Consider the following 17,591-nt stretch of genomic DNA (forward strand, 5'->3'; position numbering starts at 1 on the left):
CGGTTATGTTCATATATAGGTTAATGGAGTCGGTTTTCGCAAACTGATTACTTGGAGAAGAAGGAGAAAGAAAGAGGAGGCGGTTTTAACGTGTATAGTTTTCTTAACTGACACACCGCCTTACGTTTCAGTCGGCCTATTTCAATCGGCCAAACTTAATCGGCCTGAGTCAGCATACTGTTTTGAACGCCGACCATCGTTTGGTTTTAGAAAACTTGTGGGAGTGGTATTCGATTGGCGGCGAATTAATTATTGAGTACCGTTTTGGCCTTTCACATTATTGACCTTTGGAAGTGTAATAAAATTGAAATTTAAGGTAAAAAAATGAATGAATTAATTAAATATATAAGAATAAAATATTAAATTAATCAAATATTAAAATTGATTTGATAATATTTATCAGAAAAATAATAAGACTATTATAAGTAAAAATTATAGAGAAAAAGTTAGAGAGAAAAAATAATGTTCGGAATTATTTCGTTATGTACGTGACTATGTTCGGGACTATTAGGGAGAAATGAAAAGAAAAGAAAAGAAAAGAAAAGAAAAGAAAAGAGTGAAGAAATGATTAAGATTAAATAAAAATTACTTAATCTGAAAAAGTCAGTTGTTTAAATAAGACTATTATACTCTAAAATATTAATTATAAAATAAAGTTTAAAAAAATTGTACATGTAAAATATTATAGAGAAAATAATTTTTGGGATCATTCGTTCTATAGGTGACTATGTTTGGATTATTTGGGAGCACGGTGACTTATTTTTTTTAGGTGTGAGTTGACGAGAGTCGTGTCCCAACGTTACTCTTTATATCTTTACTCTTAATTATATTATTAATATTTTTATATATTAAATTATAGAATGACTATTATATAAGAGATAAATATATATATATATAGTTTAGATATAATTGTATTTTTATTTTGTATATAATATTTAAAAGTAAATTCTTAAACTTAAAATTTTGATAAATTATGAACAAAGAAAAGAGGAAGAAATGATTAAGATTAAATAAAAATTACTTAATCTAAAGAAGTCCATTCATTCGTTCTTTTAAAAAGGAAAAGAATAAATAGTGAGATGAATAATAATTAATTTAGAATTTCTTAACGACCAAGTTTAGGCTTTATTTTTTCTTGTGAAAGTGGATACCAACAATGGTTCGGACGTGGACACATTTAATTTATGGGTTTTCTTTCTACTAAAGTTTTATGATTCTTTCTTTGTTAAAGTGAACTATCACCGTTACATTTTGACTAAATATTCACTTAGAATAAGGTTTCATTTACTTTTTAAAAAACATTTTAAGAATTAGGTCGGGTTGGATTTGAATATCCAAAAATAAATAAATTATTTTACTCCCTCTAATGCGACAAACTCAAACCCAGAAACTCTGAAGAAGACTGAAGATATTCATCTTTTGTTACCGTTAGGCGGCGATAAATGAAGATTATCATATATTAATACTTATTAAGATTTTTTTATTAAAAATAAAAAATCTCTGCCTCTCAAAATTATCACAAATAATTATTCGAACAAACCTCACTTGAATTGTAAAAAAAAAAAAAGTTGGTTAAGAATAATGACCCATATTTTAAATTGGAAAGTTTTAATGAAAATTAAACTTTAAATATTTTAATCTTTTAGTATTGATTATTTCATAGTTACATCTTTCTTACTTAACATATAAGGTATTTGACATCATTAATTAACAGATAAATGAAAACTCTCTATATCACGTTATTCTTTTCCTTAATTATGGAGCAGCAGTCATAATGAGAGAGGAGAAAAAAATAATAATAAATAAAATAACAGGTAAAAAAAACAATTTCAGGAACCAAACTATGGGGAGCTACTAGTATTACTTACAGCTTACCCCTTGTCCAACATTTTATATTTACTTCATAAATGGATAATATTAAATATAATCCACTGTATAATATTTATTATTAATTTGTACATATTTTTATTTTGAAAATGATCTATTTAATTATTCTCTTATTCTTTATTAAAATATATCTATACTATTGTTCAAAGTTCAAATTAAAAAAAAAAACCTTGGAAATTGTTCCTGAACATCATGTGATTACCATTTTCTCATAATTTACTCAAAACTGTTTAAAGAAATTTGCATTACATGGTAATTATCTTCATTTTTTATTCATTCAAATTGTCTTTTTTTTACATATTAAAATAAATCTCTCTCTCTAACATACACATTAATTATAATATAAAAATAAATAAATTTAATCCAAATAACATAGAGTCAAACAAGACTAGATATGTGAAAAGTGATAATTTTGGATTATAATCTGATATAGTTTATGATAATTTTTAATTAAGATTTGTTTATATTTGTATTTTTTATTAGAAAAAAAATGTTAATTTATTAGTTTTATTAAATTTAAAATTTTAAATAATTATAATTAGCTAAAACAAAATTTAATTAAATTTATGATTATATTAAGTAATATATGTAGTGACAATAAAATGAATGAAGGTAAGGATTTCTTCAGCCCATGGTTTAATCATGGACCACAGTCACCAGACATATTTATATTAAAATATATCTTCTCAAGTTTTAAGATTTAGGATCATATTTCAAGATATATGATTAACTATTTTTAAATGATAAGATTGAGAATATATAAAAAAAAAATCATAAATATATTTATTATGTCTCTTTTTAACTCATGGTTTGCAATAACAAATTAATCAACATGTGTTAATTCATTACCCGATTTTCAACTTTATTCTAGGATGTTAAATAACCATTGTCATTTATAATTAGTGATTATATGTCCTTAGCAAAAACAATTAAATGTTGTATAGCTCAATTAAAACTCAAGTACCTTTTATTTGATTTTGATATACAATTTTTTCCCTCTAGACTTGATGTGATAGTCCATGATGGTTCAAGTTTTGTCGGTGTCGGACCCGAGAATTGGGCTGCCCCATCTGATATAGGTAAACGTGGAAAAATAAAATTTGAATGCTTAATTTTAGTTAAAATTGTTAAAAAAAAATGTTTTTTTGTGAGATTTGAACTCATAACTAATTAAAAGTAATTTTTTATTTTATCTTAAATCACTGTACTACGTATGTTAAAAAAATTAATAAATTAAACTAAAATTATATTACTTTTTATTAAATGGGGCCTTATCTTCACAAATTTAATTTTTTTTTCTTATAAAAAAATACATAATTAAATCAAGACACATAATCAGATAGGTACGGATTTATGTAGAATATGTATTAGGCTAAAGTTTATCAAAAAAAATATTATATATTAAATATTTATTTATCTAAATATTTTTAAAATTTATAATAACTAAAAATACATAATTTTTAAGATAAACAGTATATATTTTATTTTTTTAATGTTTTTTTAATGTTTTTTTTAAATATTATGCTATGTTTAAATCTAGCTAATTCAAAAGTAATAACCTCTAGTTGTGTGTTTTAAGGATAGACACTGAACAAGCTCCTTAAAGAAATAAATATTAAACAACTTATCTATGTCCTATTTTTTTTTTTTATAGAATTAAGAAGTTTGTGTAAAATATGATACATTTCAGATAATAATTTGATATAGTTTATGATAACAATTAGATTTACATTAAAAAAAAAGTTTTGTTACGATCACTTATCTTGTTTTTTTGGGTTTAGTTTTTGGAATTTAAAAAAATGATTATTTGAGTTTTTAATTAGTTTAATTATTAAAATGTATTTTAATATTTAAAATTTAAATTTAATAAAAATATTTTAATCGATAAAACGAGTGATTTGATAGATAAAATGATAAAAATAAAATTTTTAAAAAAATAATAAAATCTCATAAAACCTCTCCATTAAACTAGTTCTTATAATTAAGATTACTATATATTTGATTAAAAAAATGTTAATTTGTTATTATAAATTATTAGTTTTGTTTAAATTTTTTGAATAAAGGAGAGTTAACCTGACACCTCGCTTAAACTCAAAACACTTTCAGATATAATCGAATATGTGAGGACCTTTTGATCTCTTAAGCCGACTCTTACCACGTGACTATCTTGGTGGATAATTTTATTTTAATGTTTTTAAAAGTTATAAAAACATAAATTCATATGAGAAACTATGAACTTTATTCTTATTTAAAAAGTTTAATTAAATTTATAATTATATAAAGTAGTGTATATAATGACAATAAAATTAATGAAATAGTTTATTAGTACTTCTCGTTTTCCCATGGAGCATGTTGTTTCAAATAATCAAAGGCAGGGATTTCTTCAGCCCATGGTTTAATCAGAGTTGAGATCAGAGCCCGAAATTGGGCCATAATAAACGTAAATAAAAAATTCTAATTTTTTATTTAACTTTCTTATATTAAAATATATAATAATTTGTATTTAAATTAACAAAGGTAATACAGTCTAACTTAAAAAAATTATAAAAAAATTGTAAATATTTAATTATTGATTTATACTTCATGACACAAAATTAATGTTAAAATAAGATTTAAAATTAATTTATCAAAAAATATCTCATCATTTTAAAGAGATAATAATATTTATATGATAAATATAGTTTAATTTTATTTTTATTTTTTTTATAATCTTAATTTTTAAATTTAATCGTTTCAAATTTTTGGGGCGTCCAACGGTTTAACCTAACGAGTCGTTCGTTGTGGTGCGATGATATAGTGATTTGAGAAAATTGGTATATATATATTATAAAAAATTAACACAAAATTTTAAAATTATATAAATGTATTATAACAAGTTTATCAAATTTTATAGTGATTTTAAAATATAAGTCTTATTAATTTATTTGATTAAAATGTTAAACTTATATGATTATTTATATTGTTATGATACAATTCCAAGACTTATATATTTATTTTAATTTTATTTTGTAAATTTAACCGTTTGGTGGGAGTTAACTAGTGAGGTGAGAAAATTGTGTTTATATTTTGTGTTTATATTATATATACACGGTGTTGGCCCGGTGTCACAACCCCGGGTAGAAAAAGTGAAAAAAAATTGACTTCTTAAACTTAACAAATAAAAATAATTTTCGGTGAGATTGAAATCTATAACTAAATAAAAAAAATTATTTTCTTTCTTAAGCCATTGTATTACACACTTTTATATTAAAATAATTAATAAGTTTAACTAACTTAATTCTTTTTTATATGACCTTGACCCTATCTGTGGCCTTACTTTCCTTATCTAGGGCTGACCACATATATTTTTTTAAGTTAACTAACACTTTTATTTATTTTAAATAAGACACTATTTTAATTAATAAAATTATGTTTCTTATTTTTATATATATATAAATAAATAATAGAAACTAATTTAAATTTAGATAACGTCATTCATTTTAGTTATAAAAACAATGTATATTTAATTATAAGGAATTAATTCCCTTATCATAATACTAAAATATATTCTTTCTTGGATTTCTGTCTTCTCTATCATTCTACATTTAATTTCCGCGCTAACATTTAACAATATTATTATTAATAATTTTTTATTTTGAAAGGATAAGATTGAGAATATATCAAAAACAACCTAGATAAACATGTCTTTCTTTACTCATTCTCTTGGAATAATAAATTCATCAATATGTGTCATTTCATTAACCATTTTCAACCTAGATAAACATTGCCTTTGAATGTATTCCACTTAAAATATATATTATAAAGGTTAAACTTATTATAATTAGTGATTATGTTGTCATGACAAAATTTATAAATGTAGTACAGATAATTATAACAAGACACACCACAACAACATGAAAAACGACATTTTCAAAAACCGGTCATAGGGTTTGAACGGATTCAAAGTTCAAACCGGACTATCAATGACTCCTGGCCATCAACATTGTTGTAATGACAGTTGGTTTATTGAAAAAAAACATCTTTGTTTCAAATTCAGTCAAGTGAAATTGCAAAATTGCTTAAACATTTTTCTAAGGTTTTTTCATGCCTTCTTCTTGTCCCTTTGAAGTTGCAATTAAGTACAAAAACATGAACATAAATCAGCTCAAACTCTAACAGGGAAAGATTGAGACATAAAGACATAAAGGGTACATTACTTTACATTCTTCTTCTTCTTCTTCATTAGGCAGTACCATTCATGCTCCTAAGCCTTGTCATGAGACCTTTAATATCATTTTCCAACTTTCCTCTCAACTCCGGCGAAAGATTATTGTCAGTTTTTTCCAGCATTCTTGTCATCATCTCCAAACTGTTTTTCATCCTCTTAAAATTCGCATTATGTTGTCGTTGTTCTTGTTGTTGTTGAGGCCTCTTCATTAAAACCGCAGTTGGTCTTGACTGTAAAAGAAGACCGTTCACACCAGCAACAGCAGGTATCGGAAATGATGTTGACGGGGATGAATCAGTTCGACGGGCATTTTCCATTTCCGACGATTTGGGCGGCGGTTCTGAAAGATGGATGAGTCGGAAAGTGATCAGCGAAGTTCCAAATGGGCCTGTCTTCTCCAAACTACAAAAAGCGTTTCTTGCTTCAGAACCGTTCAAGAATATAACTTGGGCGGTATGAGTTTCGTTGAAGACTTCGGTTTCTGATTCGTTCAGGATTCCAAACCCCGAAAAGGCTGCGAGAAGAGCTTCTTTTGAAGGAAGGGGCGGTTGTTCTTGATCGAATTTGAGGACAAGAGCAGAGCCTATGGACTCTTCTTCTGCTTGTAGCTTTATGTAGGTTAGATTCATGTCGGATAAGTTTATGTTTGACTTCTTCTTTGTTTTCTTCTTCTTGGGCGGTTCTTCTGTCTGTACTATGTTTCCAGCGATCTCGGGCTGGTTCGACTCGAGTGTTTCGTCTTGGTTTATTGATAGAAAGTTTTGCAGAGTAGAAAAATCCATTGTTTGGAAGGTTTTGAAGACTGAACCGGGGCTGCTCTCGATCACTTGATTTTCGTTTATGTTTCCATTCAAATCTGGCAATCCAGTGTTGATATTGGCCTTCACAAACCCCGGTATGATTCTCGGGTTATTCCTCTTTCTTTTCTTTTGCTTGATTTTATCATCTGTTGTCGATATCCCTTCCTCAGTTTGAAAATCGATGCTCATTTCTGAAAAACCTGTAGCAAAACCTGGTATGACTCCGGGTTTTTCTTCCTCTTTTCCTATGTCGATCTCGTTGGCGCTAATATCGGGCAGAGGGCAACTCGTTTCTGGAATGGTGGCCTGCTTTTTCCTCTGTTTATTCATTTTTGAGCTAATATCGGGCAGAGGGCAGCTCGTTTCTGAAGAACCGGGAGCAATATCTCTCCGTTTTTTCTTCTTGGTGCTTCCCTCTTGTATGTCCTTTTCCACTGAGACAGCAAGATTGGAAATGGTGGTTGATATCTCTTCCTTTCTTCCCGGTTTTTTATTGTTAGACCTAATATTTGCCAAAGTGCAACTATAGGTATCTAGTTTTTCTACTTCAGCTCCTTCCGTTTCCATAACATGAAGATCGAAGATTGACTTTTCGCAGAATGCCCATGTTCTGAATCCTAACAAACATCGCTCCCCCGAAACAGAATGTCCTATAACCGCCGCTTTAAGGAGATTCGATAGCATTTCGAGGGGCGGTTCGTTTATAACATCATCTCTGGTGAAAACAGAAGAATTCTCATTCCCATCAATCTTTTTCTTGTTCAACTTCTTCTTTTCTGCACGCTTAGGTTCAGGCTGTAAATCTTTGTTCTTGTCCGTGTAAGGAAATGATAAGTACTTGCTTTTCCTTCTCTCCCTCGATTCATGGCCTTGTCGTGAAGAAACCGTGACAAGATTGTCTTCTGTCCTTTGATAATCTTCTTTCGAACGATAAAACGATCCCAATAGTTTTTGAACAGAAGCAACCTCAAGAATATAGGGCTTAAAACCATCTCGGGCAAGGCATTTGACCAATGAAAGGAAAAGACCCGGTTGAAATTTCGATATCATACCACCACGATCGATATTTCTTTTGCCTTGTTCTGATTTACAAGAGCAACCCAAATCGAGCTCCACACGCTCATTGAGCTCAATCACAGCTTTATCAACTGAACTACGAAACACCTTGGAATTGTTCATCTTTGATATCTCATCGAAGTTTTCAACAAACGGCTTCAATTGAGAAGGATCGCACCAAACCATCCGATTAGTTCCAAAGTATTTTACCAAAAGGGCTTTGCTAAATTCAGAATTTTCAGCAGGATCATCATCAGCCTGTATGTGAGAAGGATCGAAAATCAAACCAGGCCACCAATTATAAGACGTGTTCTTCACCCAAACAAGATCTCCTAAAGAAAACTGTACTTGAACAATACTAAAAGTAGGGTTTTCTTCTTTATTCAAAGTCCCATTTAGCATCATACCAATTAAAGAACTTTCATTCTCTGAAATCTTTGATTTAGGGTTTTCCAAATCACTTCCACTAACCAAATCCTCTTCTTCTACACACAATCGCTTTTGAGATTTTGATGGTCCAAATACATCAACAAACAAAGAAATCCCCTTTTCTACATCTTCATCCTTGCTGGTCAAAACATCAGACTTTTCTATTTCTAGGGTTTGATCTAGAAATCCCTTCTCGTCCATTTCAAGAAACCCACTTTAAACTGATCTTAAACCACCACTGATCAAAATCAAACCCAAATGAAAAAAAACAAAATGTAGATTAGCCATTTTCCTAAATCATCACTCTAATGCATGTAGATTATAGAGTATAGACAGATTTCCGAAAATAACAAATCGATCGATGAATCTTTAGCGCATTCTACAAACAGAAAAAGAAAACTGAAGGTGATTAGATTAGATTAGATTACCTGAAAACCTACAGCCAAAAACAACCCTTCATTTGATTTCCAAATGATGAAGAAAATCCAGTAAATTAAGCAACGGCTACTCTAGAGAGAGAGAGAGGGGGTAGATTAACATTTCTGTAACGTTCGGTAGGTCCGTCGTACTTTTGAAGATGAAAGAAGGAAGCTTTGGGCTTCTAACAGGAAAATACTGAAATAATATTTTTTTGGAAAACATAATAAAAACACAAATGTGGGCAAAAGCCAACACGAAGCATATTTTTAAGGTCTTGTTTGATATACTATATATTCATAAATCAAATAATAATAATAAAATATTCAATCACTCAAAAATATATTTTTGTGCCCACTCACTCTTTGATAACACAATCTTCTAAAAATTTCCTTTATTTATTTCTTAAATAAAATAATATTTTCTCAATAATATTTGATTTTCTCAATAATATTTGATTTTCTTTTAAAGATCAATGTATTTTATATATATTTTTTTATTTTAAAAAACTATAAACTTACATTTATGTTTGGTTGGGATTTGGGTTTTCCTAAAAACTTTATTATTTTATATATAATGATTAGTGATAATTTTTTTATAAAATTTTTTAAATATAAATTATTAGAAAGTTTCTTTTAATATATATATATATATATATATATATATATTTATAAATATATTAAAATAATAAAATTAAATTTAAGATGTATTAAAATTTTATTATAAAAAATATATATTTAGTATCACCCGATTAAACAAAAAAAAATTATAAATAAATAAAAATTTCTGTAATATATTTTATTTTATCTATATAACATTTGAAGATTATTGTGATCTCCCATTATTATTATTCACATATGAGTAAAAAAATAAAATCAATATTATATATATATATATATATTTATATATATATATATTTACAATATACAATATACAGTTTTTTTTTATTTAAATAATAAAAAAGTATCATTTTACACGTAGTCACTCAAATAATTAATCAAAATATATCATTTATTTGTTAAAATTTTAGGCCAATGTCATTAGCCCTCTCAAATTATCTTTCAATCATTTCTCTTATTTTAAATTATTATATTTATTTTATTATTATACATTAATATTCCTTAAATTTATTTACCAACAAAAATCTCAAACTCCTTAAAATTATCGCTAATCATTACAATATTTTTCTCTATCTAAATTTCTTAAAAAAAAAAATAAAATTGAACAACAAGGCCTAAAACCAAGCTTTTTATTTTCTATAATTAAATTTAAAATAAACCTACTTTTTCCTTTATTAAATTAAATTTCATAATAGATTTCAATAATATACTAATTATGTTTTTAAGAGTTATATGCATTTATTAGAAGATGATTACAATATTACAATCAATTATGTCACTCATTCACAATTACCGTGGCAATCCTTATTATAGATTTGCAAAGTAAATTTACAACATTAAAGGAAAAAATAAACATATTATTATTTAGGAAAGCAGATTCATATCTACAAACAAAATCATAAATATTAAATGGTATTAATGTATAATAATAAAATAAAAAATATTTAAAATAAAAATTATGGAAATTAAATATATTATATATATAAATTCGATCAAAATATTTAAAGTAATAAAATTTAATTAAAAATTAAAAATTTAATTTTAAAAAATATATATATAGTATAACCTGATTAAGCAAAAAAAAATTAAATAAATAAAATATTATAAACTAATAAAAGATTCTATAATACATTTGTTTTACTCATAAAAGTTTTTTTTTTCATTCACACTTTTCTTTCTCGTGTCACTAAAATAATTAATCAAAATATAATATTTATTTTAAAATTTTATTTTTATTTTATTATTATATATTAATATCCTTTAAATTTATTTATCAAAAAAATCTAAAACTTTTTAAAATTATCACTAATTATTACCATTTTTTTAATCTAAATTTTTATAAATAAAAAATTAAACAAAGCCTATAACCAAACTTCTACATTTTTAATAATTAAATTTAAAACAAACCCATTTTTTTTCTTTATTAAATTAAATTTCACAATAGATTTCAATAATATACTAATTTTGTTTTTTTAAAAAAAATAAACATATTATTATTTAGGAAGCAAGTTCAAGGAAACACAATTATAAATATTAAACGGTACTAATGTATAATAATAAAATAAAAATTATTTAAAATAGAAATCATGGGAAATAAATATATTATATATAAAAATTCGATCAAAATATTTAAAATAATAAAATTTAATTTAAAAATATTTATTTATTATGACCTGATTAAGAAAAAAAAAATTATAAACAAATAAAAAAATTCTAATACATTTTGTTTTACCCATAACATTTGAAGATTTTTTGATCTCCATTGTTATTGTTGACTTATGAGTCTTGAAAAAAAAATTAATAATTCTGATTTGTTGAAAAATGATTGGTAGAAGTTTTGATATAAGGATTTTAAGAGGGAATAAGCATGACAATCTGATTTATTAAAAAATTAATAAATTTTTTTTCTCTCCTCATTAATTCTTCTTTTCCAACCAGTGACATCATTCTCTCTCCTAAATATTTTTCTCGATCACTCCTCCCTATATATATTATACAAATTTTTTATTTAAATAATAAAAAAAATATAATTTCAGTCAATTAATTAATCAAAATATACCTTCTATTTTTTATTATTATTATATATATTATTATCCTTTAAATTTATTTATAAAAAAAACAAAATCACTAATCATTACCATTTTTATTTTTTATTATTATTATATATATTATTATCCTTTAAATTTATTTATAAAAAAAACAAAATCACTAATCATTACCATTTTTTTCAAATGAACAAAGCCTAAAACCAAACTTTACATTTTCTATAATTAAATTTAAAACAAAACCATTTTTTTTCTTTATTAAATTACACATTAATAATAATAGATTTCAATAATATACTAATTTTGTTTTTAACAGTTATATATGTATTTATTAGAAGATGTTTACAATATTACAATCAATTATGTCACCCTTCTCAATAACCGTGTCAATCCTTGTTATATTATTATAATGAATATTATAGATATGCAAAGTAAAAATTACAACATTAAAACAAAAAAAAACATATTATAATTTATGAAGCAGGTTCATATCTGCAAACACAATCATAAATATTTCCTTCAATTAACTTTTCTGCCAAACGCTGATTCTTCACCATTGCCAGCTGAAAATAATAAACATGTAATTAATCAAAATTTGTTTTAAGACTTAATAATATTGAACTTATAAAATCTTTATTAAAAAATATTGTATTACCTTCAATGCATCACATTTGAATAGTGCATTGAAGTTGGTATGCAAAGATCTACCCATTCCTTCCAATATGATCTATTATGAAACGAAACAAAATCATATTTAATCAGCATAAAAAAATTTGAATTATTTTAGAACAAGTTTATGGATGAAAATTGTATACCAGATCAGCATCTTTAGCAGCCGCAGCTAGTTCTGAGCTAACCTGTCTCAAATCTATACATGGGCTACCACAACCGTTTTCAACAACCATTAGTGGAACCGACGAAGAATTTTCCTTAGAGGTTGCATCCACAAGCAGACCTCCAGCTTCGGCTGCCCTTCGTAGAATATCACAGTGCTGTTTACACGTGAAAACCAGGTTCATCAACAAACAAAAAAATAACATCGAGTTAAGAACTTATGCATCAAATCTAATCCGAAACCACCTTCGCAGCCTCGGCCACTATATCAGGAATCTCCATCGCAGTAACATCGTTTAGTGCAGGAAGTGAGTTAGCCACAAGAACAACCTGCAAAAATAGAAAGGAAAAAAGGATTTTGTCTTAATAATACCTTAAAACAACAAATTAAAATTCTTCCTTATTTATTATTATTATTAACTTACTTCAGTACCCCTCCGAAGAAGTTCCCGAGCCAATGGAAGCATTCCTAAGACAATATCTGCACCCGAGTTATCCACAAACAGCAACGCTCTTTTATGCGGTTGGACAATTTTGTCCCCTTTACCCAACATTCTTTCCTCGAAAATATCAAAATCATCCACCTGAGAATCCAAATTTACATTATTATTATTGAAGATGCATATGTATTTGATGACAAGTCTAAAGAAGAAACCTAACCCGCCAAGGTCTCTGCATTTTGTTGCGGCTCATTCTATATATTTCAATAATTGTACCCTTGTGATAAAGTTCAACACAAGCTCGCGAACCCCAATCGAATATATTAGCAGCCAAAACACCCTCAATTAGCGTCAAAAGCCTAGTTTTCTGCAGTACAACGAGTCAATCACACGATTATCTCAAATGGTTATCTAATATTCAGATGAGAAAGATTAATAGACATACCTCGTTCATACTATCAAGTTCGAGGAGGAGATCGGGTAAAACAGCAAGAGATGCTTCGTTTTCCCTAACATAAATAATAATAATAATAATGATACAATTGCAATAACCGGGGTTATAAAAAGATTGTATATGGTTTGAATTCATATAAATACCTCTGTTTTATAGTTCTATATGCATCAACAAACTGGAACTCTCTTAGACACTCTTCCCTTAGTTCAAGAAGGTTAGCTAGTCCAAGTTTTCCGTAAGCAGCAGGTTCCTCATTCAACCTATAATATATATTCATTGATTATATCGGGAAAGGAAACAATATCAAACTATTAGAGGGGATAAATAAATAAATATATATACCTTCCCAAATGAGCAGAAAACGCTCGAGCAAATGCATCTCCTCTTCTTTTGGCGTCGTCAGTACCACCTTCACTTGCCACTGCCTGCAGTTTTTTAATCAAAGCAAAAATTTATGCAATCAGCTTTCTAAGGCCTTGTTCAATCTGGTTTATTTGAATTAATCCCCTAGTATACTTCTTTACAAAAGAAAAAATCTTCATTATAAATTATACCCTTAATTCTTTTTACCCAAATAAATCCTAGAAAACTCAATTTGAAATAACGGTTATCCAAATAATCCAAGAACAAGACCTAAGAGGACATTGTGAAATGATTTATGAAACTATGTGCAGTGAAATTACAGAATTACCTTGTCAACAAGGTCAGACAAATGTTCTGACAGAACTTTCAACCAATATCTGACAAGGACATAAATGGAATGTAAGAAAAAGAAGAAATGTATATCTATCTATCAACATGGATTTATCAATAGAAATTCAAAGTTTCTTGACTCACTCTAGCTCACCCGGGTCAGATAAATCTATTGTATTCGGCTCATACCTGAGAAAACGAATACAATCTTAGCGAATATAACTTGAACGATCATAAATTTGAAAAAAAAAAGAAAGAGTCACATACGCCTTTGGGGATGCCAACAATGGGAAGACTTCCAAAGTAGGTACAAGATGAAGAACACCGACATTTAGATTACTTGCGTCGGATCGTAAAATGTCACCTTTAGACGATGGAACTTCAAATCCTCCTAAGCCAGTTGTTCTTGGCGAAGCCAATGGAACAGGAGCAGTTATCTCTGTTCCCCTTTGCACAAACTTCTCCATCCATGATATCTGTAATTAATCTTTCAGGGAGACATAAATGAGAAACTTATCTTAAATAATTTGAAACTCAAATTTACAGTTACAAACACTTGCCTTTTCGTTCAAATCCCCTAGAGGAGGTCCGTGAATCTTTCCTCCTGTGTAAGGTGCACCCATTGGAAACCGCTCTACCAACTGATGGACCATGACATCATCCAAACCGTGCTTTTGATAGCTCATAAATGCACCCAATGCACCCAAAAACCCTTCATGCCTCAAAAACATGGCGTTTGCAGCTCCTTTCGACCTAATAATGAAAGATTTCGATCAAATGTAAAAGATAAAGAAAATACATCCCTTTCTTAGACGTCGGGAGTTCATGTTTACCAGAATTGAACCGCAAATGAGATTGTGTCCATTGTATAAGCATGACCCCTTATGAAAAATCCTCCAAAAAATATCCTTTTAAGCCCAAACCTCAATGCATTTAGATAAGATATCTACAAAAATAAATCAATCAAAGAATTCTCAATGAAACGAAAATTATACAAAAGACTGAATGATGAGTATATATGATCATCACCTGACCAATATTGTACGAGATCATTCTCAAGAGGGATAAAGAAATATCTTCAGGCCGATAGTCCTCAAGATCCTTCGTATCCGAAATTGCCTTCCCAAAACTCGACGCAATTGTTGATGCAGACAGCCCAATCTACAATAATTATTTTTCATAAACATTAAATACTCACACCCCAAGAAGAAACCGAAACAAAACTAGTGTCTATCATAGCATAATGCATACCTTTGAGTAATCCATACCACCGTAAATGTCACCTACAAGCATATCTATCGTTCGATTATCTCCTCGTTGACTCAACTCTAACAGTTCATCAAAGCTGAAAAACAACAAAACCATAAATAATTTTCTAATATGAATGGAACAGGGCATATGGAGAAAGAAGACTAAACCCTAAACCAAACCAAACTCACCTCTTACATTTTGTTAAAAGCTTTCCTAATCCCCAATAAGTACCGCCACCAACATTAGTCCCACTAACTCGCTCAAACTTTCCATCACCATCAACCTATAGAAGAAAATTCAAACCAGATTATTTGAAAACATAACAATTGAAGAAGAAGTGTATAATGAAACCAGTCAAAATACCTTGATTATACTAACTCCAGATCCTATGTTAACAAGAAGATAAGGAAACAGTTCATTCTGGTCAATTTGTACAAACTCTTTTCGTCCTTCCATATGCGTGAAGGCCTCATGGCGAATAGTCTGTCATCATCCACTTCCAGACTTAGTTAAATATGAAATCAGCATATCAAACAAGAAACTGAAAGAATACCCATATCTACTTATACCTTTAGCAGAAAATTAGCACCAGCCACAAGACAGTTCATTTCATCATCTTTTTCAATACTGATTCCTAGTCTCTCTTTGAAAAGATCTGCATATTTATATGCACCACCTCCAGTTGCCTATTCATAAATAGATTTTAATACAATGTTAATATAGCATTCTCTTTACACATATTACCTTGATTACAGCTTCATCCCTGTTAGACTGGTTAGAGCTCCAAAGATGGCCATCCAGTCCTGGAAAACTTAAAGATAGCAGTGATCAAATGAACTACTATGAATGAATGATGATTTGAGCAATTGAAGACATACCACCATAGTGAAGCTGCTTAGAAGATATAAAATCAATGCATTCATTGATCTTGTGTGTCTCAAACTTGACAAAATGAAGCCTTCCTCCAAGAATACGATAGCTTCTACGAATCCCATTTAGAACACCTGATTTCTCCTTCTTACTGTCGTTGATAGAAGACTGGTCTTCTTCATGTCTTGAAAAGTAAACCAGTTTTATCAGAGAGCCTAAGAAAGAAAAAACCCATAATTGAAGCATAATCGATCGATCAAGAACAAAAAAGAAGCAAAACCCATGATTGGGGATCTGATTTACCTCCAATATCTAAAGCCAAATGAGAGATATCATCAGATTGATTGGGCAAAAGAATAGTTGGGTCTTTCTCTTCAAAATTTCCCTGTATTGCGGCTTTGCTTAGGTCAAGCTGCGGTCTTGAACCAGATCGGTGAATCGAACTCGAACTTGAACTCGAGGTGGAAAGAGACATGTCTTTGATCTCTTCACCAATTTCTCTTTCTAACAAATCTTGATTAGAGTCTTGATTCTGGTTGGGTTGTCGTTTCTTATCGCTGGTTTCTTGAGTGAGCTTGACATCTGTTGGAACACCAGTCATTATTAACACTCAAATTTTGCTTCCCAACAACCTTAGTCCTCTAATCCCACAAAGTCTGTCTATTTGGGTGGCCAGAATTCATCAAATTTAGACCAATTTGGTTCATTCGCATCTCTGTGTCACAATTTGTACTGTTCAAAATCACTTTGAATCCATTGATGGATCCTTGAATATTCATAGTTAAATTAATTATCCTTTTAGTTTTTAGGTTGAGATGCTTTATACTTTATAATAATTATCTTAATATAAAATATTTTTATAAAAAAATGTTACTTTAAGCAATTTCAAAATTATATTTATTGCTCATTTGTTGAATTAAGTGAGTTATTGAAATATTTTTTCAAATCTTATAATTTTTAACTGTTTATTATTAAAGTTATACAAGACACACGTGTATTTGTGTGTTGAAGTTTAAAATTCTGTTAACTTATTATTTGTCTCACGTTTATAAATAAATAAATAAATAAATCAGGTTATTAATTTAAATATCAATTTTCAACAAAGTTGAGAGTTTTGACGATCGATTCTTTCACATTCAGTGAAAACTCTCGACTCAAAATTCAGTATTTAAATTAGTAATATTAATCTTTTATTTATTTATATATGTCACATATATACTAAATTAACTATTTTAAAACCGACAAAACTCGTTTTGGATAGCTTTAACAATAAAGTGACAGAAATTGTGAGGTCCGATTTTTTTTTAAATGATCCATTTAATAAACAATCGTTTAAGCACAACGATAAAAGCATGAATGAAAAATAAATTATGTACAAATTGATTACATTAGAATAACTAATTGACTCGAAGATCTTCAAGAAGGGCAATAAAATCTCCACACGAATCCACAGGTTTTCCGGATCTAATCTCCGACACTGATATGATAATAGCATTTAATAATTCTTAACGGTCTATTTTCGTTGTTAAAAGTTCTCTGATTTAATTCCAACGAGATAATTCACCAGAAAATTATAGGGATAGTGACT

At 28.2% G+C, this 17,591-nt stretch overlaps 2 protein-coding genes across 3 annotated transcripts; both read right to left on the reverse strand.

Annotated features, from left to right (window-relative positions):
• Positions 1–5,922: 5,922 nt before the first annotated feature.
• On the reverse strand, positions 5,923–8,961 carry LOC124920394 (serine/threonine-protein kinase ATM-like). 2 transcript variants are annotated; one of them, XM_047460877.1, is made up of 2 exons: positions 8,808–8,961; positions 5,923–8,617 (listed from the first exon to the last, which is right to left on the reverse strand). In XM_047460877.1, the coding sequence occupies exon 2, from the start codon at positions 8,578–8,580 to the stop codon at positions 6,109–6,111; it is 2,472 nt and encodes an 823-aa protein (XP_047316833.1). In that variant the 5' UTR covers positions 8,581–8,617; positions 8,808–8,961; the 3' UTR covers positions 5,923–6,108. The 2 variants fall into 2 exon arrangements, with proteins under 2 accessions (XP_047316833.1, XP_047316834.1); XM_047460878.1 differs by having other exon boundaries at positions 5,923–8,208; positions 8,808–8,957.
• A 2,880-nt stretch (positions 8,962–11,841) lies between these two features.
• Positions 11,842–16,695, reverse strand: LOC124920395 (pantothenate kinase 2). The gene is made up of 22 exons (XM_047460879.1): positions 16,307–16,695; positions 16,012–16,218; positions 15,878–15,936; positions 15,703–15,819; positions 15,497–15,616; positions 15,322–15,416; positions 15,134–15,227; positions 14,912–15,043; positions 14,716–14,828; positions 14,443–14,635; positions 14,150–14,358; positions 14,027–14,071; positions 13,881–13,929; positions 13,532–13,614; positions 13,333–13,449; positions 13,181–13,244; positions 12,956–13,102; positions 12,721–12,879; positions 12,542–12,625; positions 12,277–12,453; positions 12,117–12,188; positions 11,842–12,024 (listed from the first exon to the last, which is right to left on the reverse strand). Exons 1-22 carry the CDS (start codon positions 16,602–16,604, stop codon positions 11,935–11,937), a joined length of 2,724 nt encoding a protein of 907 aa, XP_047316835.1. The 5' UTR covers positions 16,605–16,695; the 3' UTR covers positions 11,842–11,934.
• Between the last annotated feature and the right edge of the window lie 896 nt (positions 16,696–17,591).

The sequence above is a fragment of the Impatiens glandulifera genome, chromosome 1 (assembly GCF_907164915.1).
Source record: "Impatiens glandulifera chromosome 1, dImpGla2.1, whole genome shotgun sequence".
NCBI classification, from domain to species: Eukaryota; Viridiplantae; Streptophyta; class Magnoliopsida; order Ericales; family Balsaminaceae; genus Impatiens; species Impatiens glandulifera.